At 34.6% G+C, this 26,979-nt stretch overlaps 1 protein-coding gene across 2 annotated transcripts; it reads left to right on the forward strand.

Annotated features, from left to right (window-relative positions):
* The first annotated feature begins 945 nt into the window (after window positions 1–945).
* On the forward strand, window positions 946–20,872 carry LOC123524344 (S-phase kinase-associated protein 2-like). Of its 2 annotated transcripts, none has more exons than XM_045302466.2 (11): window positions 946–1,063; window positions 11,855–12,092; window positions 12,466–12,652; window positions 13,407–13,515; window positions 14,535–14,649; window positions 15,319–15,368; window positions 15,823–15,957; window positions 16,310–16,408; window positions 17,389–17,516; window positions 18,868–19,030; window positions 19,737–20,872. In XM_045302466.2, exons 1-11 carry the CDS (start codon window positions 993–995, stop codon window positions 19,930–19,932), a joined length of 1,491 nt encoding a protein of 496 aa, XP_045158401.2. In that variant the 5' UTR covers window positions 946–992; the 3' UTR covers window positions 19,933–20,872. The 2 variants fall into 2 exon arrangements, with proteins under 2 accessions (XP_045158401.2, XP_053394928.1); XM_053538953.1 differs by having other exon boundaries at window positions 976–1,081.
* The last annotated feature ends 6,107 nt before the right edge of the window (window positions 20,873–26,979 follow it).

Raw genomic sequence — 26,979 nt, forward strand, 5'->3', positions numbered from 1 at the left:
GATTTATGTGAATTAATTGGATAAAGGGAAAGGGTAGCTTGTGCTCCGTTTTTGCGCTACGCGTCTTAAAATTAATTGCGCATGCATATTGATTTGTTATATTGAATTGTTCGTTGTTTTTCGTTAAGATATGTCAACTAGTTATACAATTTCGATTTCAAAATTTTCAGCGCGCACGAATATTTGTTATGAAATACACGTGCAATTTATGGCCAGTAATGAGACGATAGTAGAACATGGTTTTCTTCCAATAATTACGCAACAAACGATCGAGTTCAAATTTTGAATAGCAAAGTATGGCTCGCTTCTTAACAAAAATAATCCTTTTAGAAAATTTGTTATTAAAGGATACATATAATCGCTTGAGAATAAAACATTTCTGGAAGATGGGATTTAACATGAAAAAAATATATATTTCATGTTTTCAAAAAAAAAATGGTAGCCAAATATAAAAGCATGATTATGATCATTTAAATGTTTTCTGTCTGACCTAAGAATCAGTAAATCACCGACCCTATCTTGACAATATTTTTGATTGGTGATTGATGTGTTTTTAGATTTTTTTTTTCGAAAAACTTGTTTTATTTCGATTTATTACAGACTTAGCTTCTTCATATATAGGTCTATATAAAAAAAAATAATTTTGATTTAAATGTAGGCTTGATCTATTTTCATCATGTTAAAAACGCTTATTTAAATTTTCATTTATTAAGATTTAGTTTCTTCATATGTGAGCATATAAAACCACGTATAAGATATATATGGTTTTAACAGTTTTGTTTCATAAACAGTTTATGAAAAATCTGTCAAAAGGACGCAGTTTGATTTTCGCGCATTAATATACGATTTTTACAACGTGTGAAAATAACGACATCGCTTTATTCGATATGTCTTGGTTATCACCCTCAGTTTTGCATGAATGACCGAAACGTTGCGAATGACCGATCAATCACTTCCGGGTCGTCTGTGGGCGCAAAGTTTTCCGTTCAAAAATGCCAAAAAAGCGGGTCCAAAGAAAAACCTCTTGCAAAGATCAGAAGGAAAATAAGATCTCGATTTCAAGGTGGAGCGATAGATCAATGTATTTTCTTTTACTCTGCATCGCCATGCACTTTCATTTTAAGTTTTTGTGTTGATATAGCAAATTAGAAATGTGCCCTCTTTGTCGAAGATATTTTCAGTGATTTTCCTCCAAAATTTGGCAAAAAAGCTTGAAAATTTCTCCGTCTTCTTTTTTGCTGACACTGCCATGGTTCGAAAAAGAACGAGAACTGAGAGCGAGAAGCTTGATCTGAAGGTTTTCTGTTTTGCAAATGTAATTGACAATTTTTTGTCGTCTTCAGTGTTTGTTTGATCCATCAAATCATAGTCTTGCTCATTTGGTTTATCGAGATGGCTTATTTTACAAAAAAATCTATGAACGGATTGGAAAATGACTTATTTTTTGTCAACCAACTAATATGAAATTAGGCGCTGCCTATCTGACGGGAAAACCTAGTCGTACGGATTCTTTCTTTTTTTCTGCATAAATTGTTCTTTCTGATATTTTCAGTTTTGACAGTAAGCCTGATGGTTTTGCTCTTGTTATAAAAATTAACAAAGGAAAATGTTTAGTTTAAATGAACATAGATCTAATCATTTCTTTAGATGTGTCAAGACTAGACAGACAATGGAAAATAGTGTTCATGAGTTACAGATAATAGTGATATTTGAGCAGGGATCACTTTTGGCCGCGATTTCGCGATATTCTCGCATTATTTTGGTGAAAATAGCATAAATTTTGCTCAAATGCGCTTAAAAATCGCATCCGCGTGGCCGTAGATCTTTTGCCGAAATTGCAACTTTATGCTGCAATGCGGTCTTGCCGTTACTTAATTGGAAGTGTCTAGGGGTACGGATCCGTACCTCTAGAATCTGATTCTAGAGGTACGGATCCGTACCTCTAGACAAGCCTGTTAGGGGTTTTCTAGGGGTACGGACCTCCTTTTTCTAGATATGTAGGGTTAAAAATCTTAATTTTTGTTGAAAATGACATAAAAAAAATAATACTTAACCAGTGTTCACTGAAAACTTGGATCTAAATGGTTTACAGATACCAGCGTTCACCAGATTGTTTACCTTCTCTTTCAAAACCTAAATAACCGAGGAACTCCAAACGAATACACTGTTATGTGCCGATAAGTTTGTTGTAAAATAAACTGTATATAACAGATAGTGAGTGCCTTTAAACCTTAAATGAATTCTATTTGAAATTCAGCAGAATAAATTAAGCATAATAATATGCACCTATTTATTTTGTTATTTAACAAGATATAATGTAATCGGCATGGAACTGATTGTTTAATAATCAATTAACCGACATTAAATAAAAGAAACTGTTTGTGAAAATGTCCCTTGTATCTCGTAACGGCTATCAAATGTGTGGAAAACATAAATACCCTAAGGGTTAATTATCATTAAAAATAGTTTTTTCCCTAGATATTTAACTTTTTTTTTGTTTAATCTTAATATCTTTTTTTCTGCCAGTTCGAATCCTTATGATTTATTCGGTGTTCCTCGGTTATTTACGTTTCGAAAGAAAATGTAACAAATCGGGTGAACGTTGTTATCTGTAAACCATTTAGATCCAAGTTTAAGGTGAATTCTGATGAATTGTTATTTGTTATTTCATTTTCAACAAAATTTGAAATGTAAATGACCCTTAATCTCTAGAAAATCGGAGGTCCGTACCCCTAGAAAACCCCTAACAGGCTTGTCTAGAGGTACGGATCCGTACCCCCAGACACTTCCTACTTAATTTTCGTATGACGTTCATTAGGTGCTTGAATTTCACTTTTATCTCCATAGAGCGTCCGATGATTATGACTACAAGACAAAAATAATCTGTTTTCGCGATGTTTCAAAATACCACTGAAACAGAAATTTAAGCATTTGGAAGGCCAAACTTTCTGCCTCTATTCGCGCGAATGAATAGCGATGAGAATAACAAGATGGTGGAGAAACCCCCGGTGAAGTCCCTTCATAAAAAACGCTGAACGCCCGAATTTCCAAACGAAATGGTTGAGGGTAGGGTTATAAATAAGTTTGACTTTAAAATTGTTTTGACCTAATGGAAGTGTATCAAGTCCAGAAAGATTAAAACATAACTGAACTTCAACTTTGACAAAGCAGCTTTGAAGTAAAATCATTAGGGGAAAAATGCCTGTGGACCCAAGACTTGGTTACAACTTTCATCAACCTATTCAGCAATTCCTGGCACTGAATTTTAGAGTTGTAAAAGGTGTCTCTGAAAGGAACTGTTTTGTTTATTTACAAGATAATTGTTCTTACAAATGAACAGATGTTTGCTTTTCAGTGTAATAAAAGCTGTCTGCCGATGTAAAATCCCATTATAAAAAGAAAAAATCCCATTCATTTTGTCAAAAATCTCATTGATTCAAGGCAAATGGGAATTAATCTCATAATAGTGTCTGCCAAAAGTGATCCCTGTTTGAGTGCACAGAATCTACGGTTTTCCCGTATAAATATTTTTTTTCTTATAAGGCCTTTTATTTTTGATCTTTCGGTTTACGGAACCGCCGCTCAAAAAAACGTGTTTTCAGAAAAAAATAAAATTGGAAAAACGTGATTTTTTATTTCCTCCGCTATGACATGAAAGCTTGAAGAAGAAAAAATATGTCGCGTATTCCAAAAAGAAAAAAAAAGTCTCGTTCTTTGAATATCCGTCACGTCGAACGAGTCAAATCAACATTAGGAATTCCTATAATTCTATTTTTAAACTTCATATCTTATAAATGCATGACGTAAACGTCCAATTAAAATTTCCGATATATACTGCGCCCAATCAGCATGCTTGTTACGCAATTTACGAAACGTTTAAAAATGGCTGCCCCCAGGCTGTATTATTTCCAAAGTTTTGAAGTAATTTTAATGAAAATGCAAGAACATTCAAAGTTACGATGTAGTGCTTTCCTGAAAAAATGGCCAATTGTCGGTGATATGCAGTCTGTATTTAGTGTACAACTACGTTTATGGTAACTCGTTCCAATAGCGCAATGCTTATTACGGTGATTCTATGCACCGCTTATTACGCGAACTTGAAAGCATTTTTCCCCGAAAAATATCATTTAAATACACAATGATGACAGTACTTTTGTTTGATGATATAAACTGGTACAGGGGACATTAAAACTGTGTAATTGTAAGGCCCGGTAAGCAAACGTTTAGCCTGTACAGCTTTTTGGCGTCCAGTAACCTATTTGTTTATGTTATGAATTACGTATTTTTAATGAAATTATTGTACGTTATATATTAACATCAGATTAACGTTGATTATAGATGTAATTACTGTCTTTTCCAAAGTAGCTGTGCAGTAGATGTGGCAAGACAAATATTGACTAACAGAATTTTCAAAGATCATTGCAAAGATGAACTGTTGTGTTACATGGCCTATTCATAAAATAAATTAACAAATACCAAGAAAACCATATGAGGAAAGGCAAGGCTTCCAGTTAACAGACATAGGCTAGGTGTCTGTTTACCAGATGGCTAGACACTTCCTATTCCTAACACTTAAAAAGATAATTGCTTATTAGGCACAGTGCAGTGTATGTTGTCATAAAGCTGTACCCCTAAGTTTCAGACTGGGTCCATAAACAGCCAAGATGCTTGAAAGCTGCTGAGTGTAAAATCATATATCCATGGGTTTAAGATCTGACAGTGTTGTTCAAATGTGGGGAATATTAGATTCTTCCATCTGTTGTTTCAGTCAGTGTTTAACATATGACTTCTATGTCTCCAATCATTTAGTTTGTGAGAATATATGCAGTTTTTATGTATAGTACAGTCCTTTCAAGAAAAATGTTACAGCTACCTGCCCAGCTGTATATTAATGTAATTTCACAGAAATACCTAGACAAAATTTTTTCTCAAGCTGCTATGACAAGCCCCAAGGCTCATTTTTAATCAAATATAACCAAGGTCACAGGTATATTTGCAGGAAAAAGCATCAAAAATGGGAAAGAAGATTATAACATGCAGCCTGTGTGATGTTATGTAGAATTTACCCATATTCCTTTCAAAGGTCCGTTTCCTACAGAGAAAAAAAATTCTGATTCTGTTTTTTAATTTTATTTTTTTTCCCTCCTCCTATGACCATTGTGTCATCCTGGCGGTTCGTAAACCAAAAAAAAATAAAATAATGGCCTAAATAAAGTTCCATGATCTAGTCCAACTAATTTGACACGATCCTAGGAAATATTCTCGATATCGACATTATAGGATAAATCCAGTTTTCCGGTATTAACCACCAATAAAGCCCATTCCGGGTTTTACGGTGAGGGGGGTATCAGCCATTATGCTACATGGCGGTAGTGTTTAGATTATCCTTTTTTCAAGTTTTAAACAAAGAAAATGAATAAAAAAAGTATTGCAGATTATCATTAAACATTGTTGTAATTAAGATGTAGCAAAAATATCCTCAAAGTTTACTTTATTTTTGAAATTTAATCATTTATTCTACACTGCCGCTTCCGTGGCTCGATACCGAAGGTGTGAAATTATTCCCATTTTACCAACAGATTGTTTTTGCAAAAAAATGTTGCTGAGGTCGTAGAATAGTATTTCCATTGTGAGAAAGTAAGAACTTTCCTAAATCCTTATCTTCTGGCAAAAATAATTGCTAATATTGTACACGGTCTTTATATCGGTTAATCTCGCCAGCCCCCCTGACCCTATAAAACGGGTTTTATCCCATAATGTCAATATGGTCAATTGAGATATTTTTTTTATATGGGCAGTATCCCCACTCGTGTCAAACACTCGAATGACCAAAATAGTTGAAGCAACTTCCGATGAAATTTTCATTGCTGCCAAGGCTTTACATGCTGTAGGTTTAAATGTCAATTATTTCACGAATTGGCCATAATTTAAAATATAACTTACATGTATCGAAAGGGGATTCAATTCCTGGTTAATCTATGTTAAAATTATCAAATAATATCCAAAATTACAAATTTTCTGGTGATTTAAACCTTTGTATGTACTGCACACGATTAATGTTTACCCTATGTTTACACGGCATATAAAACCAATAACTTTACATGACTGTGTACTGTGATTTAACTTCAATATTTTGGTCCTTCGAAGTTTTGACGTTTAGATTGCCGGTAATAAATATAAAACAATCTGAACGTCAAATTATTTTGACTGATCTGACTGCTATAGTAGTCCAACTAATTTGACGCAATCCTAGGAAATATTGAGATAATTTTTTCATATGGGCAATATCACCACTCTCATCAAACATTCGAAAGACCAAAATCATTGAAGCAATTACCGATGGAATTTTCATTGCTGCCGATGCTTTACATGCTTTAGGTTTAAATGCCAATTATTTCACAAATCGGCCATAAATTGAAATAAAGGTTACATTCTACCAATTCAATCCCTTATTTATTTCATATTAAAAATAAAATATTCAGACCTCATTTTCAGCATTTCTGAGCATTTCAATGATATGAAAACCATATATGGTCATTTAGAATGACATGTTTTCTTATCAAAAATAGAAAAATATTGACATGTTATGTTGTATATAAGAAAAATAATCTGTTCTGAGAAACATCACCCTCTAAAAACGCCCCCATGAAAACAGCCGTTTAGCAATCATGCGTAGGTAGACATTTTTCGCAACGAATAAAACTTATTCCAAGAAATTCACAATGAAAATGGTCTAGACCTTTTCTCCACAATAAGCAATAAAACTAAGCCAAAAATGTCACCTCCTCATGTCACTCATTATAGTAAATTTACGAATTAACATATGATTGATGTCTAAGATCATGTTGACGGAGGTTTAAGTCTACATTCATGAGGTTTTTCGGCTTTTTTCACGCCGATTGAACATTTTCAAACTGGCAGTGGCGCGACACGCGTAAATTGGACGACCTGTGATTTTAAAATTAAGATGCGACGGTCTAATTACAATTGATTTTAATGTTTTTGGTAATATTTTGAAGCTAAAACATTGAATTAACTAAATATGTACATGATTATACTATCGAACTGACAGATTTCCTACAGAATTGGGCAATTGTAACACAAATATTTTTTTAACTATGAACTAATCAAAACCACGGACATAAAGGTCTTTCTTTTTTCTGATTGGATAATATCACCTCATTAATATTCATGAGCATTTAGGATCTCGCATTTGCATAGGAATGTAACACCCCTTTCATAACTATGTCCGCGAACCCGCCTATCTCAGCGGTCAGAATTTTCTTGCATTTTTTCACTTTTAATCAGTAAATAAACATAAATAGTATATTTAAATGTTGATAAAAGTTATATCAAAGTAAAGATAATTTATTTGGCTTTTAATATATATAACTTGTATAATTATTGATTGAGATACACCAGCTGATATATTTTATTAAAGACAATCACCCATGAATTTACTGTGTATATTCTAAAGGGATTATTGGTTTATCTGGGGTTGCTAATTATACCAGATTTCATCCACAGCATGGAACTACATTTTGGACTAAATCACGTGTAACACTGAGTAGTCATTTCAGGTTTGGTGTAATCCATCCCAACTTACATGCATCAAAAGGGGATTCAGTTCCTCATTGATTTATGTAAAAATTAATAAATAATATCCAAAATTACGAATTTCCTGGTGATTTAAACCTAAGTATACATGCACTGTATACGATTATGTTTACCGTGTGTATACACGCTTAACGGCTATACACGCCATTATGCGCAAGCGATAAAACCAATAACTTTACATGACTGTGTACTGTGATTCGATCATCCTCCATTATTTTGGTCCTTGTATGTACTGCACACGATTAATGTTTACCGTATGTTTACACGGCATATAAAACCAATAACTTTACATGACTGTGTACTGTGATTTAACTTCATTATTTTGGTCCTTCAAAGTTTTGACGTTTAGATTGCCAGTCACAAATATAAAACAACCTGAATTTTGACTAACTGCTGTTGTTGCCATCCCTCTAAACCTTACCTTATTATTATTATTATTACCCACATCTTTTTGCTGTTAGAATTAAGTATTTAAAAATTGGTAGTAGCACAGGGTTACCTGACCTCTAGACAACCCGTTTAAGGCTGTCTAGAGGTCCGGTTATCAAAATGATTAATGAATACTAAATTGACTATCAGCATCTTCTCCAGAAGATCCAGACGAGATTCAAAATGTTTTAGCGCTTGTGTGAATTCCTTTATTAAACCACCTTTATCCCCATAATTGAGCGTTGAATCCAAATCTTCCCAAGAATTTTCGTGTTTTTTGTTTTTTTTTTTTTTTTTGCATTCATGCTGTCAGAACCTGTCGACGAACATTGCATACGGACAAGACAAATTATTATTTTGCAACAAAAACTGATTCTGTGTAACTACGTACGCTTTCATGATGCTTTTCTTTAGTAGTTTAGACTGCTCAGCTCATAAATTGTTAAATTTGTTTTATTGCTTGAATAATTAACAGTGAGTTAAGGAAATTGCTATTAAAGTTTCAAACCCGAGACATAGCTATAATTCTAAAAAAATATTTTCAAAAAAATTCATGACAACTAATCATTGCTTTCCCTCATCAGTTACCCTATACACAAGTAATTACTTAATGGACCTCTAGACTCCTGGTCTAGAGCAGGGCTGAAATATATCTTTTTTGACCACTTGCAAATATTTGCAAGTAGCTTTTTGACCACTTGCTAGATAAGAAAATATACTTGCAAACTGGGACTTTCAATTAAAAATGTTACAGTATCCTTAAAAATCGTGTTAGAACATTAATACTGTTTGCAGGGTTTTCCTTGACGCACAATTTAGTGCGTGTTAGTACACTGATTTTCAAAATGACCCTCAAAATAATTCTGAATGCGTCAATTTAACTACTGGCGATGCAAATTTTCTTACCCAATATTGTTAGTAAGTACCTATTCACTTAGGTATGAAGTAGTAAGGTAGACTGCATTCTAGATTTAATTGTCAGATAGACCTCTTTGTACGGTAAACCATTCGACAAAAATGGCTCACCAGCAAAAGATGACGTGTTTTCTGTCTTCTGCACGCAAGGAAACCATGTCACAGACACTGCCTAGCAAAACATAATCTGCAAATATTAACAAAAATTGCGGATTTTTTTACTATTATTTATACTCGCAAAAAATTCTTGTGATGTTTTAATCTACTCGCACGTAGCGAGTGCAAAATTTGAGCCCTGTAGAGGTCCTGTTACCAGAGCCCTAGCCACTTCCTAAACACTTGGAAAAAACAAAGATATTAATAAAATAAAAAATTCAAAGAAGTCATAAAATACTGCTCAGACTTACTTGATTCAAAAAATTAATAGGCGATAAATTCAAATATATGTATCTACCTTATAAAAGAAACTTTGAATATCATCTTTTCTGAACCCATAATAGATGGAGCCTTGATATCTCTTTACTTGTACCATTACATGCAGGGTTCTCGCTAGGATTTTCAAAGTAGGAGTCCGGGACTCTCTTCCTGGAAAAAGTTGGAGTCCCAGCATGAAAAAGTGGAGTCCTATATTTTTGCCGGTCGCTTGATTAAGCCGTAGCCTTCTGAAGAAGGCTGTAGTTTATAAAACTTACATCAGAGTATGGTCTTCAACTTGATGCATACCTGATAGATTTAAGCAAGATTACAAAGTGATGAATCAGTAGCTGCACATTTCAGACTGGTCTCAGAGAAGTTTTATAATCTAAAGATCTTGGGAGGACGAGACCTTGGGTGGATGCTCATCTTAAATTTCTTTACATAGATTTTTTTTCAGACTGCTGTAAATATAAATGTCATAATAGGCCTACTTTTATTTTCACTTTTTAATTTCAGTTTATCTTGTTTACTTCTCTCAAGAAACAACTAATTAAAAACTCCTGCCTTATAAAATTCCATTCATGGTAAAAGATGAAGGAATAACATTTTAAAACAAAGTCTATTTTCTTCAAGTGAAAAAAAAAACACTCATTTTCATAATCATCAATGACATCAACTACATATGCGTGTTTGCAACATACTTTTAAAACATCATACCAAAGAGCTATAAATAAATAGATGTACAGGGTGTTCGGTAGGTTCTGAAACTCGAGAGTCATTGACTCTTCAGCCTAAATTTTCAAGGGTCAAAATCAGATTTTCAAGAGTCAAGATCAGCTTTTCAGCGGTCAAGATATACTGTTATTAATGAAACTCCCACATACTTTATCTAAAACAAGTACAATAGTCATTACAGATTGTCTTAAGCAATTCATATTTTAGTTGTCTTATTTTGCACATTGCCTAAAGTGGGTGGGGTTTGGTGCCTTTGCATGACTTTATTCTCGGCAAATTCTTCGAAATAAGAGTTGCTTTTGCAACAGTGATCATATTTTTCTTAAATACAGACTTTTTATTGGCTTTTTATTTAGATTGTACCAGAAAAATCTTGTAAGAAATGATAAAAATGTCCGAAAATGGCGGTCCCGAAAACGAGGGACAAATATGGAAAACGGAAGTACAAATTTAAAATTCTTAATAAAACACCCGTTTTAAATTTCATTTTTTCACCATACCACTTATAATTTCTGCTTTTATTAAATATTTAATTTGTTTTGGCCCAAACAAAGCCTCGGCAATGATAATAATTTTGCTATAGACCGTAACGGCCGATCAGCTCATGCAATCGTATCAAGCACACAAAATAATTAACAAGTGGTACAAACACGATAATCTAAGGCTGCATTGTTTATCAATTAACTTTTACACATTGATCACAACAAACACCTTTGATAATGACATGGCATTATTGTTCTAAATACACACCGCGTGATGACCACGTGTCAGTCGGCGCGTGGCGTGATTGACATCTGTCTATAGCTAATTAACATACGACGCTCCGCCTACTGCCATACTTCCGCTTGTGCTGGCGAACAATATTGAAATTCGCTAGGATTTTGATTGACAAGGGGCGGGACTTTCGAACTCGAGACGCATCGAGGTAAATTTCCGTGAGTCAAGCCGACGCACGGGGGATATTCTGTGCGGGTCAAATATGAGTTTTGCTCGATTTTCGCGGGTCAAAACCCGGGACCTCGGGTCAACCGAACGCCCTGGATGTATAATTTTATACATCTTTGATCATACCAATTACTTATTTAAACCGGCATGAAAGCATCACCAGGGCTACTTTCAGTTTCACTTCCAATATGTAGATTCAACACGCCGAGTCATTATACAAACACACTTTAAGCCTTTAAACAGGTGAGCGCTTTAGGGTTAATAATGGGTGACTAGATACATGTATGTCTCAGTAATTAAAAAAGATGCCCAGAAAACTTATATTTGCATTTAAAAGTTAGTTAAACTTAACACCACCTTGATTCCTTGTTTCTTTTTGTATTATGTTTGTAATTCTTCAACTCAGTATTTTAACAAATCAAATCGCTCCTGAATTCAATGTCCAAAATGGCTGAAATTTACAATTAAAAATATACATTCAAAGTTTTTTTTTCCAGTGATCAATTCAAAACTTACTAAGATACTTTGAAAATTTAGAAAGATCCCTCTACCAGTCTTGGAATTCTTTAGCATTATGTATTTGTAAAATCAGTAAGATTGTCTTATATTTAAAGAGTAATCAGTGAAAAACCTTGTTACGTAAGGTTGATCAACCAGTAGACTCAGCAGTGCAGAAATCATTCATAATTTCAATGATAAATTAAAATTCTAACTATGAAACCCCAGAGCTCACATTTTCTCTGTGATGCCCATTTTCATGAATATATTGGCAAGAAATTCTTTTATTTTCTTTCAGGAAAAGGAAAGCATCGAGCCCACTGGAGGCATGTAACCAATCCCACACAAAGACGACCTGGGCAGTGAACACAGAACGCACACGAGACATACTGCAGGACATGGGAGTAGAACTGTTGTCGCAAAATAGTACAGATAGCTGTGCAAGCAACACAGAAAATTTTACCCCAGCCACATTTGTTAAAGATGAAAATAGTCAAAGTAGCACATCCAGTTTTCATCTTCCACCAGTCCCTGGGGTAAATTTGTTTGCAAATGAAAATACTATCTTAAATGTTGATGCTCAATATAGTAGAATAATCACATTTTAAGACTAATTTTGTTTGAAAAACAATTGTCCAAGGAAGTGTTTTGAAAATGGACTGCTGTGCAAAAAAATGGGTCAACATTTAAATAGTGTAGAGAACTTGATGAGAATTGAGATCTATTTAATGATTTTATTGTTGTCAAAATATAGTAAATTAGTAACTTGTATTTTATATAATGTTTGAAAAGTAATAAATTGAATGCATTTTTAGTTTGTTTGTGCCGTTGCTTCGACATAGGTTAGGAACTTAGGATTACTCAGGTTTTGTAGATTTTCAGATCAACTTCTTTGATTTTGCATTTCAGGCTCCGAGAATACTACTAGACAGTCATCGTGACAATGTGACATCATGCAGTGATGAGTCGTCTGAGAGTTCCCTAGACCCTAACTTGACCCCTTGTCTCAGGACTATACAAAACATACCAAACCCCAACATACATTTCAGCATTAGCAGACAGTTTAAGCGGCAGAGAACTGACACAGGGGCTTATGGTAAGTATGAGACCCTGTTTGTCATTAACCCTCACACTGTCAAAATTCTATAACAAACTTGTCCATCTTTTAATTTGGACAGTAGCATTAACTGTTAAAAGGGATGCTTACCACAAAGATACTGACTCAGGGATCAGCCTAGAGGGAGACTTGGGAGAAATAGTCTGCCAGAGTTTCCAGACTTCACCCTGTTTTCAGCTGAGGGAGAAGTGGTTTTACATATAACTTATACAGAGACTTATGCTCAGACTACTAACTTCTACAGAAGAATAGACCTGAACTGGCAAAACTTCTACCTGTTCCAGAAGTCCAGGTTGATCCCTGTGACTGAATGACGAACAATGCAGATCATGATCAGACTGCATGGATGTGCAGGCTGATTATGAACAACACTGGTCGCAAAGGCAAAATCAATCGTGTCCAGCATGATAAGGGTTAAAATTACCAGAAGTGGTCAAAAAAGTCTTCAGGTATATTTAAGGATTGGTTGTTTCTCAGATGTGATAGTATATTGATAATAATTATGCAGGCAATAATTTGACTCTTAAGCTTGCTAAATACATGTTTATGTAAAAAAAAATTTCCAGGTTAGTATCTAACAGAAATAACAGAAATTTTGGTGTGGAACAAAATTATGTTAAGGTGCATGATTAAAAAGTCTGGGTTTACTTATGCTCTGTTAATATTACTCTTTTCAAAATCATTGTCACCTGTCGATAAGTTTATTATTGTACTTTCCAATGTTCCTTTCCAGATTACTTTGGTCTTCTATCAGATGAAATTATTCTTGCAATATTTGCTTGGTTACCAAAGTTTGTGCTTGCCAAATGTGCTAGAGTATGCAAAAAATGGAGCAGATTAGTGTAAGTATTTTTAGCTCAACTGTTCGAAGAATAGGGGAGCTATCCTACTCACCCTGGCGTGAGCGTCAGCGTCACACAAATGTTAAAGTTTGCATACCACCCCAAATATTTTCAAAGTCCATTGAGATATTGCTTTCATGTTTTGCATACTTGTTAACAATAATGACCGCAGTCTGTAAAAAGGAGGAGTCAACTCTGTCCAGCATTTTGACTGAATTATGGCCCCTTTTCGACTTAGAATAAATGTTAAAGTTCGCATACCACCCCAAATATTTTCAAAGTCCATTGAGATATTGCTTTCATATTTTGCGTACTTGTTTACCATCATGACCCCAGTCTGTAAAAAGGAGGAGGCAACTCTATCAAGCATTTTGACTTAATTATGACCCCTTTTTGACATAGAATATGCTTATTGTAATGTTAAAGTTTTACTCATTGCTTATATTATACTATCAAGCACTGAGAATAGTTGAGCGCGCTGTCCACTGACAGCTCTTGTTTACTTGAAGTTGTATATCTATAATGTGTGATTCAATTAAAATGAAGAACACTGACTTCTGTTGTTCTGAGACGGAAAGTTGAATCCCTAGCAGAAGTAAAGAATACAGTTCCAAAACAGTGTTTCTCAAACTGTATCCCCCTGAGCATATTTTGAAGTTCTGTCTCATCATCTATATTTTATTTAGAAGGAGTCTATTATTTATGGAGATCAAGGTAGTCTGGTATACAGTATGTTGTGTCAGAGTTGACCCAAACCTGACTGAGGGGGCAGCATAGAATGAAAAACCAAGTGCTAGCAAGGTTTTGTAAATCAGAAATCGCTCATACATTGTAACGTCAAATTATGCCAGTATGCACACATGTAGTTTATCTCTTTCATAGAGAAAAGATAAGGTGATCTCCTACCTGGATAACCTAGTCTTTCTGGGCATATTTTGCCATTTGTTTTACTTTCTTGTAAATTAAAAATTATGGTGGTAACTTCAATAAAATAAAAATGGGATATTTTTGCTGTTTAGGCTAGACGAGTCATTGTGGAAAAGGATAGATCTTTCAACAAAGACACTGAGTCCTGGAGTCCTTGGTCATGTGATGAGCAGAGGGGTTTGGGCCTTAAGGCTCGCAAAGTCTGAGGTAAAACATTTATGCATTGACATGGTCACATTACCATAATATTGCTTTCAGGATTGCTCTCCATGAAAATTTTATGGTACATTCATAAGTTCTTGTCATAGTGTTTTCAGAGCATGCTTGTGTTACTGCAGATGATTGAGAGCATTAAGGAGGGGCCTTCTTGGCCAAGTGGTTACGGTTGCTGACTTCAAATCACTTGCCCCTCACCAATGTGGGTTCCATCCTACATAGGGGCATTAAGATCTTCATGTTAGGAAGCCATCCAGCTGGGTTACGGAAGATTGGTGGATCTGCCTACGAGTGATGAAATGATGCACGCAGGGACACCTTGAGTCTTCCTCCATCAGCAAAACTTTAAAGTCACCTTATGACCTATAACTGAATCAGTGCAGCGTTAAACCCAACAAAACAAACAACAGTTGTGTGCATTTGGGCCAGTGACACAATATGTTTGAAATTTGACATGTTTCCTTTTTCATTTACCTGAATAGTGTTTTTTGATAAAATTGATACCTATCAAAAATATTTATGAAAAATGTAGCAGAATTTTAATTTCCTGTTTAAGTTCTTATGGCACAATTTTCTGTTCTTATTGGGCCATGCCACCATTCCCTTTCAACTGAAAAAAAAACACTGCAAAATTATTGTGCACTTTCTTTTCCTTTTCAGATTGAAGGTCCAATATTTACTGGTCCAACTAGTCCAATAAAATCAACAAGGTAAATCATTATACATTACAGTATCCAATTATCAATTTGTGCCCCCAAATTATTTTACTGATCCTTTCCTAGTTTTATTGGAGAGGCAGCTTAAATTTTGGATAGAATAGTGCTCTTCAATAAACTGCAATCCAATGTAACTACCAAAATGTAGAATTCCTTTTAGATATATTAATATAATGTCCTAATTTTATGCAAACAGAAACATTCTTAGGAGGTTCGAGACCGGGCCATTCAGTCAAACTTCCAGACAGGTGTCTAAATTCCGTTTCTGTAGGAATAATAAACCAAGAATGTGACTAAGCACAAAAAATAGTACTTAAAAATCTGGGAAAAGTGGTATAATTGAAGAGTGGTTAAATGAATTAGTAAAATTAACTAAAAATAGAAAGATATCCCTTCTTTGGACAATAATTTTTGCAATGAATTATAAAAAAAAAACAATTTATTTCAGGTTATCAAAAGTGCAATATTTAGATCTCAGTATGGCAGGGACAAGCCCCGAAGTTCTTGAAGAAATATTTTCAATTTGTAAAGATCTCAGGAAAATTAGTCTTGAAAATCTAGAAGTGAATGATAAAGTATGCTGGTATGTTTACTTTTAATTGGTGTTTGTAATGTTCCTTTATATAGATGTTATTTAACTGTCTGGACGCCAGAGTCAAATGTCCAGAAAGATTTGTGCAGAAAGCATTTTACACAAATATTTGTCTTACTTGAAAAAAAGAAATCTATTAAAGTTATGATGTAGAAAATGGTACACACTAATTCACTTTGAATTTTGTTGGTTTTTCCATCAATGCTTGTTTCAATTGACATTTTGGTTAATAGGTAACTTTTTGATAAAATTGAGTGTTGGAGCGTAGTCCAAGTTTTATGTCATCTAAAAATGCTTGATGTACGTTAAAGGTTAAAAAGCTGATGATTGTTCTTATTTCCAGCTATATTGGTGAAAACAAACATTTGACGGTGCTCAACATGGCAATGTGTCAGGGAATTACTGCCAATGGTCTTATGCCAATACTCTCAAATTGTAGAAAGTAAGTACAGATGGCAGTTAATAGAAATGTGAAGAAAGCGTCATTTTTAGCTCATCTGATTTTTTGAAAAGAAATGATGAGTTATTGTCATCACTTGATCAGCGTCGGCGTTGCCTGGTTAAGTTTCATGTTTAGGTCAGCTTTTCTCCTAAACTATCAAAGGTATTGCTTTGAAACTTGTAACACTTGTTCACCATCAATAGCTGACCCTGTACAGCAAAAAACATAACTCCATCCTGCTTTTTGCAAAAATTATGGCCCCTTTTGGACTTAAAAAATACCAGATTTCTTGGTTTAAAAAAAGGTCAACTTTCCTCCTAAACTATCAAAGCTATTGCTTTGAAACTTGCAACAGTTGTTCACCATCATAAGCTGACCCTGTACATTAAGAAACATAACTCTGTCCTGCTTTTTGCAAGAATTATTGCCCCTTTTGGACTTAGAAAATCAGATTTCTTGGTAAAGTTTTATGTTTAGGTCAGCTTTTCTCATAAACTATCAAAACTATTGCTTTAAAACTTGCAACACTTGTTCACCATCATAAGCTGACTCTGTACATCAAGAAACATAACTCCATCCTGCTTTTTGCAAGAATTATGGCCCTTTTTGGACTTAGAAAATCATGGGTAGGACAATTTTTCTATTATTCAAAAAAATCAGATGAGCGTCAGCACCTGCAAGGCGGTGCTCTTGTTAGATTGCTGCCATACAGAAGATAGATAGATAGAAATCTAAAGACTCTGAAATAATTGATATTCATGAGTGACTTATGTTTAATTTCATGGTTCCAGCAAACAAATAAAAATTCGTATTTATTTCATCTTCAAAAGTTGATTGTCCATGAATTTATATCTGTATGAAAATGCTGTTGTTTTTTTTGCAAAAACAATGACATTTTATGCCCATGAAATTAAATGATTTTACATTTTCTCATAAACAATTTTCTTACACATGACAGTCTTTTTTCTGCTTAATTTCAGGCTAGAATCATTACATTTAGGTTGGACAGGGCTCCATAGACATAGTATTGTATATTTATGCTTGTGCCTACCACCAGATCTGCAGAAACTAAACCTCAGTGGGTGTAGGGAGAACATTACTGATGATGGTAAGGACAAAATATGTACTTGTAGAGTTTTTATGCCCCCGAAGGGAGGCATATTAGTTTTCAACTGTCCGTCCGTTCGTTCTTCACAACGTTAACTTTTTGCATGAAGGTATTTACTGGCTAACCACTGCACCCAGGACCTTCAAATTTCACATGCTGATAGTACTTATCGAGTACATGACCCCTACTGACTTTGGGGTCACCAGGTCAAAGGTCAAGGTGCTGCGGGGGCATTTGTCACCATTAGTGACAGCTCTTGTTTAAGCTTTGTAAAGTTCCCTTTACTAGTTTAAAACTGCCATCAAAGGTTTTAATGGTTTGAATCAGTGTTGGTGGAAATTTACTGAGAGACAATTTTAGATTTTACTTATTTGTTTTTTAGCTCGATTGTGATGAAAGCTTCAAGCTTATTTTAACCACTCTTGCGTCAGCTTCCTGGAAAAACCACTGCTCATGTCATATGAGAAGGTGTGTTTGTGACCCCTGTGGCACTTAAACCCACAACCCCCATGTTGAGCTGTCGACACCTTAACAACTACATCACCGCTTCCCTTAGAGACAATTTCACCTATTAACGTTATTTTGCACCTTTGTTGCATGTAATGGTTCTTAGTTGAAAATAGTTTTATACAGGTACTTGTAACTCCGCAATGAGAGGCACCCTGAGTCTTCCTCCGCCATCAAAGCTTGGTAGTCGCCATATGACCTATAATTGTGTCGGTGTGTAACGAAAACAAAAAAATCAAACTTGTCAGTGAATGCTTCTCATTTACTTCAAAACTGGAGAACAGTTTTAAATATGAGTGACTTAACGAATACTACAAACAGAAAACAAGTAAATAAAAGTATAAAATATTTTAGCCCTTTTCTTAGTGTTTATCTTTTCCATTATTTCACAGAAAGAAAAGTAAAAATTGTTTCATAGTATGCAGATATAAAAACTTAACAGTCCTAAAGCAGTATATTATGGTTAAGGTTGTAGCTGATGTGAAAAGCTTACCTGTCCAGGGGTGCGATTCTTTCTCTTTTCAGCTGATTTCCTTTTTTTTTAACAGAAAAATTGTCGGATTTGGGAAAAAAAGTGCAAAAATTGTCATTTTGTTGAAAGCTATAGGGGGAATCCTATATTTTCTCATTTGTCATAGGGTTGTCACATCCCTGCCGTTATCTGACTTGGTTCTATCCTTGATTGAGTCTTCATGCAAGTCAGCTGAAGGTCGATGATTCTGCTCCATGTCTTGCCTGAAATGATGCCTGAAAAGGCATGTGGTGTTTTTACCTTTAAAGCTGAAAGGAAAATCACTGTATAACCTACGTTGTTTTTTTAACAGGCAACTTTTTCTGTTTTCAGAAGTACTGCAGTTGTGTAAGACATGTCCAAATCTACGTGAATTGGATCTCAGTGACTCAACATCACTAACAAATGACTCTGTCACCCACATTATCCTCAACCTTAGATACCTAGAACATATCGCCCTCAGTAGATGTTACCATATAGTTCCTGGTTCAATCACGTAAGTAAGATATTCCATTCCTTTCTGCAAGGGTCACTTCGGTTCCCGACTTCAAACCAGTTGCACCTCACTGCTGTAGATTTGAACCTTGCTCAAGTTGTCAGGTGAGGAAACCGTCCATCTGGCAAGGTACCCGTCTGTTTCTCTCCAGACTGGGTAGTCTTTTACCATTAAAGCTGCCGTATGATATAATCTGTGTTGATGTGCTTTAGTTAAAGAAACATAGCTCTTCCTTTCTGATGGTTTTCAAAGAATCATGTTATTAATTTATCAAATGTAGTCTTTTTGTCAAAGCACATACTAATTACTGATTAATTTTCGTAGGGACTTTTTATCCAAAATGTAGCTTTCACCCAGTTTTTAACATTTAATGTTTCAACCTGAACTTTTACTAGATCTACTTAATTGTTTGAACCACACCAGTTACAACACAAGACAAAATGCTTTTACATCATATTTGTTTTTAGTACATAATGTATAACATGAATAATACTGTTTTTTGTTACAGTGTGATTTTCCATCTGATTTAGTTGATAGATTCATTTTCGATGTTATGGTGCAATTTGCACCACTTAACAGGCACTGCCACCTTTCCCCCAAAACTTGAAAATCAACAGTTACAATACTTTAGCTTCTTGTTTACTGAATAATGCCTGAAGATAACTCTTACATTCTCGATAATGATGTATGTTTCAATTGTTTACAGAGATCTCAATGAGATGCCATCATTGTTAGCAGTGGAAGTATTTGGAATCTTACGTGAGAACCCACTAAAAGTGCTCAAAAGTAACCTACCAAGAACTGAAGTGAATTCATACCCATTTTCCAGTATTGCACGCCCAACTACAGGAATTCATCGGACCAGTATCTGGGGGATTCGGGTCAGAGATAATGCCGTGTAGATATTACAATGGAATTTCATGCGGCCAAAAATCATGTTGATATTTTCTATTGTTAAAGTTGAAATATTCGTTTTGTTTTTATCTAAGATGAATAATGTTGTAAATGTTGATTTAAATTTACTGCTACAATTGACTGTCCAAACAAAACTTACTTCACAATGATTGTTTTAACACGCGACAAAATACGATGTTGGCATATGTGAAACCAGTAATTGTTTAGATCCATACAAAATCTTGTACTATTACTTGTAGATTTTGTTATAACACAGAGCTCCATAGATCCACTCAATATTCTGTTAATACTTGTAGAACTTCTGTAGGAGGAATGCGATTTTGACCCAAAATATAATAGATTAAATTATTTAAAATATCTCATTACGGTACTGCATAATGATCGCATAAGTCGACAGTAATTTACGGTATGTTCAGTTTTCACCGGACTTTAAAATAGACGCTGCAAATTAAAATCGCTTTTCCTAAGTGAATTGCAGAACAGGTCATATTGCAGCAGTTTGAATGTAAATTCTGAGCAGCTCATCCTGCAGGATGGCTTGATTACAAACAATTTGTCGAGCCCTGCAGTACAGGGTATGTTTCATATGTAGAAAAATCCTTGGTTTGTCATAATGGTTAATTCAAGGAGGCGTGAATTTGTGAATAATAATATAAATGGTACTTTTATTTGTTAGTTAGGACTTGTTTTGTACTTAGTCCTGAACAAATAATATTGATTTTACAGATTGAATCGATAAAATAAAAAACTGATGTGCAGTCAAATGAAAGTAAAAGATGTATTTTGTAGAATCTGAAGAAAAAAGTGAGGAATAAAAATTTATTGAAATATTTCTGTGCTATCTTTAGCAGTTGGACAGGTTTCTGTTTTTGCGTGTATCAGTACTGGTTAATTAGAATCTGACAAAAATCAGGAGTGATAATATATATTTGAAAGCAACATAGAATATACTTTTAATAAAGCTGTTCAGTTGGGTCTTTAGTTTTTACCCTTTTTAAAACAAGTATCAACTTCCTACTTAAAAATGTGTTTACTTTTCACAAAATCCTCTTTTTTTTATCTTTTTTTTGGATAGATTTCAGTTTTTCCATTACAGTTTTGCATATAGGTGTTGTGACGGTGTGTAAATGTTTGTATAATTCTATTTAAATGGAAGTGTGTTGTTAATGTTAATATTGGAGTCAAAAATGGGAATAGATGAATATAAATGCTAGAATAGGCAATTATTTGTGTGTATCTTAGTTTAGATTGTTACAGAGTTGTGTTGTTACGATTGTGTTTCCTTTTAAAACTGTAAGACTGGATGAGTACGGTACCATTCAAAAAGCATATTTTATAAGTGAATTGGTAAGCCTGATATGCTTTGGATAGGAACGAGCCCAAATATATCTAAAATAATACAGATGAGAACACTTGCATCTACACAAGATCTACATTCCAATGATGATGTTAAATGAAGTCAAATTTCATGTGGATAATTTATTCATTAATGGCTTTTATAGTTTACTAAACTTAGAATTTCATTTTTAAGAAGTTACATTGTTGCATTGTCCACTATGAAATGAGCCGCGCCATGGGAAAACCAATATAGTGGCTTTGCGACCAGCATGGATCCAGACCAGCCTGCGCAGTCTGATCAGGATCCATGCTGTTCACTAACGGTTTCTATAATTGCAATAGGTATTGATAGTGAACAGCATGCATCCTGACCAGACTGCGCGAATGCACAGGCTGGTCTGGATCCATGCTGGTTGCAAAGCCACTATGTTGGTTTTCTCATGGCAGGGCTCAAATATATTGGGGGTCGGGGGAATCACATTATACAGTTGCTGATCACTTATAGGAGAAGAAATACATATTATAAGGTATAGAATAAAGTTACACAGTTGATGTATGGTTTTAATTTGATAAGATTGCAGATTTGTAGCTATATTGCTGAAGAATGCTTGTTTTTGTTTGAAAGTTGGAAATCGCTGGATGAACTTGTAGTATCAGTATTCATCATGTTTTTCGTGCCATAGGAGATAATGGAATATATGTATCATTAGCAAATAGCTCAGTAGAACAGATCTGCTCCTTCACTTAAGATCTCATTTTCATGTATTGTTTGATTTTACTTTGAGAAAGCATGGCATTTTTTTATTAAACATTATTTAAAATCTGATTATACTAATTGAATGGCTTACCGGTCAATAGTCAAAATTATTGCCTGAGGTTGCAAAGGTCTGGACCTTAGGCATATAGTTGTGACTGTTAACCAGCAAACCATTCAAGAAGTGTTTATTACATGACATCAGAAATATATTTTCAGAGTTTTTTTTATTTAAGTTTTGACCTGTGCCCAGTAAAATCTTGGGTTGAACTATAGACTAATAAACAGCACCAACTGTGAAATGGAGATAAATATTGGGAATCACATAACAAGAGAAGTTACGTCTGGTTTTAGTGTTCATATGTGCTGACAGGTTGATTGTTTACATTGTAGTAAAATTAGATTTCATGTGCAAATGATTATTGTACGAGACTTGTAATAGTCAAGGAAGTGCACAACTTAAATGTTTAAGTTGTCCTGTATATGTTAACTAGGCCACAATGTGTTCAGTATATTTTTTGCTCAGTTTCCGTATACTGTAAAATCATTGATTTTTGTCGGAGGCTAATTCTAGCAGATTTCATAATTGTGTCAGTACGTACCATTAAATTTAAAGGTGGTCAATCACATTTAACAACATTTAATGACATTTTTTACTTTTTGTATATTCTGGTAGAGAATTATTTAAGGAACAAAAAGACCGATTACATAGAGTTAGATTCCTATTTGAAATGTATCTTTTATTATTTTTATAAAATTTTGTAATTACTCCCCTTTAATATGAAAGTATATAAAAAGCTGGGTATTTCTTTTTATTTCGATACAATGTCTAGTTTTACATTTGCATTTGATAGACATATCAACTATTAAACAATCTGAACCAAAATGCAAGTTTTAAAGCTGTGTGTACCTTCTGAATTCATTTATTTCCAATCTATCTTGGTTGGGCAACCAAGATAGGCGAAGGGAGGTAATAATAATTTTTCAAACTTGCGTTTCTAATGAATTCCATCTAAATACATAATTTTTAATGCAAATATTTTACAAATATATTACAATATGTCTAATATATTATACATTTCCTTAGGCAAAGTATGTTTATCAAATTTATACTTATGATAAAATAACTCTATCTTGGTTGGGCAACCAGGATAGGAAAATGAAATTTTAAAAATACCTAATCTAATTTGTATTAAGTGTTAAGTGAACATAAATGAGTGTAAATGATCAGATGCTAAAGTTTCGAACAAATCTGTTACATGGCCAAAATCTGATTATCCACCTTTAAAGAAGCAATTAAAGTTGCCTTTCTCTCTTTTGTTTGACAGTTGAAATCCATGAATTCATATCTCCATTAACTTGCATTTCTGCCAAGATGATGAAATCTGGACTCCACAAAATTAAATGATTTTACAGTAATAATTGATATCTACATATATTTTTATGTACTTTGGCCATCAGCCAGTTCTTATATTTTTGTAGGTGTCTTATATTTTCATGCCCCCAAAGGTGGGCATATCAAAATCGCACTGTCCATCCATGTGTGCCTGCATCAGTGTAAATTCTTGTCCAGGCTGTAACTCTGCCATCCATAAAGGGATTTTAAAAAAGCTTGGCATGAATGTTAACCATAATGAGGGTCACACTTTGAGATCAAAGGTTAACTGGGTCTGTTTTGTGTTTTTTGTCAGATTCATAGCTCTGCCATTTATCAGGAGATTTGAGAATAATTTGACACAAATGTTAACCATATTGAGGTGTGTCACTCTTATGTCCCAGGTCTCTGTGGACACGAAATGATGTGCAATTTTTCTGCACAGACAACTGGAGCATTCTTGGGCATGCTTAGGGGGCATTTTTCACCAATAGTGACAGCTCTTATTTGAAAATCTCTTCATGTTTTGAATAAATTTCCAATATCATTTATACTAATAACTATTGAGGGATTAGGTTTCTTTTTCAGTTTCTTTCTTGTTTTCTGCAATTGCTCAGTTCTGTGCAGGAACTTCACAAGCACTAGTAAACACCAAACAGTAGTCTTGTATTTTCTCAAATTTTAGAGAAACTTTTCTTTCATAGACTCTGCTTGAAATTCAAAAACCTCTTGTATTTTTATGAAATTTTTTACATGTAGGATTCTTTTACTCACCAGATATGTTCAAACATTAATCTTGACTTACCCATATGTGTTCAGACATTGTTTATATATTTCCAATGTGTTCAGTCATTGTTAATAACTTACCTGGATGTGTTCAGACATTGTATATACCTTCTCTTTGGGTGTTTAGTTATTGCTTCTTCCTTTAATACCCAAATATGTTCAAACATTGTTAATATGCTACTCACATGTTAATTCATTGTTTATATTTGAAGTAGTTATCTTCAATCATTGTTCATACCTTACCACAGTGTGTTCAGGCATTGTTTATACCCAACACAAATGTTTAGTCATTGTTTATAGTATCTTGCCAGGTGCTCAAAACTCTTTTTATATCTTACCCTTGTGTGTTCAGATAGTAAATCCACCCTAATCAGACATTCAAACATTGTCAAGAAAGTTGTCAGACATTGTTATATCTTTCTCAGGTCTGTTCAGACATTATTCTTGACTTAACCCTAATGTGATCAGAAATTATTTATACCTTTCCTTGATAAGTTAAGTCTGACATTGCTCCTGTCTTACCCCTACATATTCTAATGTTGTGAAGAGGTGTTCATACATTATTTGAGCCGTGCCATGAGAAAACCAACATAGTAGCTTTGCGACCAGCATGGATCCAGACCAGCCTGCGCATCCGCGCAGTCTGGTTAGGATCCATGCTGTTCACTTTCAAAGCCTAATGGAATTAGAGAAACTAATAGCGAACAGCATGGATCCTGACCAGACTGCGTGGATGCGCAGGCTGGTCTGGATCCATGCTGGTCGCAAACCCACAATGTTGGTTTTCTCACGACACGCCTCATTTATACCTGACCAGGATGTGTTCATGTATTACTCTATTCATTCATGTTTACACTTTGAGCATTTGTGTTCAGTTGGACCCTTATGATGATGTGTTCATATACATTCACCTGTGTTCAGTTTATACCTTACCCAGATATGTTCAGACTTTGTTCAATTTATAGATAACCTTGATGTGTTCAGATATTGTTCATACATTCACCTGTTAATTCATTCATCTTACATTCACACATTATATCACTCATATAGTGCATTTGTCAAGCATTAGTTTTACATACAAATTATTTTTATGCCCCCGGCATCTACTGATGCGGAAGGCATATAGTGATTGTCATGTCCGTCCATCCATACGAGGTTAACCAAATGGGACTGTTTCGTCTAGCATCAATACTCCTTACTAGAATGACTTGATACTAATGCAGATGTAACCTGTGACCATTCCCCATCTTCAGACATCACCTGACCTCAGTTTGACCTTGACCTCATTTTGGACTTTATATGGGCCATCTCTTGGTTTACCAAATGGGACCGTTTCGTCTAGCATCAATACCCCATTACTAGAATGACTTGATACTAATGCAGATGTAACCTGTGATCATTCCTCATCTTCAGACATCACCTGACCTCAGTTTGACCTTGACCTCGTTTTGGACTTTGGTTGCTTTGTATCTCCAAGGGTGCCACCGGGGGCATCAAGCGTTTACTGAACGCAGCTTCTTGTTCCTTTTAAAGTTATCATCATTTCTTAGTTTTATTTCAGATTGTTCCTTTATATTTTTATATACTTTTTACTCAGAACAAATTCAGTATGACGCATATGCACACACACATATATATAGAATTGTATGAAAGACATTTGCTAAAACTTGAGTGTATGTTAGTGTTATGTATAGGAGAATATAAAAAAGTCCATGTATGTTGTTACAGCAAATAATCCTTAAAAGTTGGCACTGGTGAACAGGTGTATACTTTGTGATAACCTTTTGTTAACAGAACCATATGAGCTGCGCCATGAGAAAACCAACATAGTGGGTTTGCGACCAGCATGGATCCAGACCAGACTGCGCGGATGCGCAGGCTGGTCTGGATCCATTAGGGCTGTCATCGATAGAAATGATATCGATGTATCAACGATATTTTTTGGTCGATCGATTATCGATTCCCATTATCAAAAATCGATATTTTACAGAGAGAAAAAACAACTGTCTAGATAAACACTCAGACCCTCTAAAACAACTTTTTCTGCCTGCAAAAATGTGCCGAAAGTAACGGAAGTTGTCAAAAAAGGTTATGTCTAAACTTGTACCGTAGCAGTCTTTTCCCACTAGCCGGCACTACCTATATGGGTAGAAGTAAAAAGGGCTCAACTTCAGAATCTTTTTGCAAAAAGTTACGCTGTCCTGTCTTGAAAGGTCGCTTCGTTGTTTGTGCATGTAAAAACATAGAGTATATATACTGTTTCTACGTCAATCTCGGCTTTTTACTTGATCGCGTATAGCTGATCACTCAGTAAAAGGTACAGAATTTAGCTAGTGCCCGTAACAATAACAATCAAAGATGGCCGAAGAGGAAGCCGTTGCCGGCTTAAATAGTGGAAAAAGAGTCAAAAGACGGAAGGAAAAGCTTTGTTTGGGTTCGTAGAAACACAGGGTGTTGCTTAAACATGCCTTTCAGTACAACAAACAAACAGTCAAACACTACAAATTTGAGGCCCATTGAAAACTTGGGCAGAAGTTAAAAAAGAAAACAAAACAAACCAAAAAAAAACAAGCGGTGCCAGTACCGAATCCGAATGTAAACTTGTGCAAGGTAAAATTTAAGACAGGGTATGAAACAGGCTAAAAATAAATAAAAACATTGTAAATAAATAAATTCATTAATTTAATAAATAAATAGATATCTGTGGAAGAGAAATGCAGAATTTTAGCTGTTTGAAACCCAACTCCAGTGCCTGGTATTATAGTTTACTAGGTTGTAAAG

This window comes from Mercenaria mercenaria, chromosome 3 (assembly GCF_021730395.1).
Source record: "Mercenaria mercenaria strain notata chromosome 3, MADL_Memer_1, whole genome shotgun sequence".
Taxonomy (NCBI): domain Eukaryota; kingdom Metazoa; phylum Mollusca; class Bivalvia; order Venerida; family Veneridae; genus Mercenaria; species Mercenaria mercenaria.

What these genes read in the sequence shown, in the direction of transcription:
- LOC123524344 (XM_053538953.1), top strand. Translation starts at nt 993, where the DNA reads ATGCCAAAAAAGCGGGTCCAAAGAAAAACCTCTTGCAAAGATCAGAAG. An exon ending in TAAGGCTCGCAAAGTCTGAG is followed by an intron (nt 14,650 to 15,318) that starts GTAAAACATTTA and finishes TTTCCTTTTCAG; the next exon opens with ATTGAAGGTCCAATATTTAC. An exon ending in ATACTCTCAAATTGTAGAAA is followed by an intron (nt 16,409 to 17,388) that starts GTAAGTACAGAT and finishes GCTTAATTTCAG; the next exon opens with GCTAGAATCATTACATTTAG.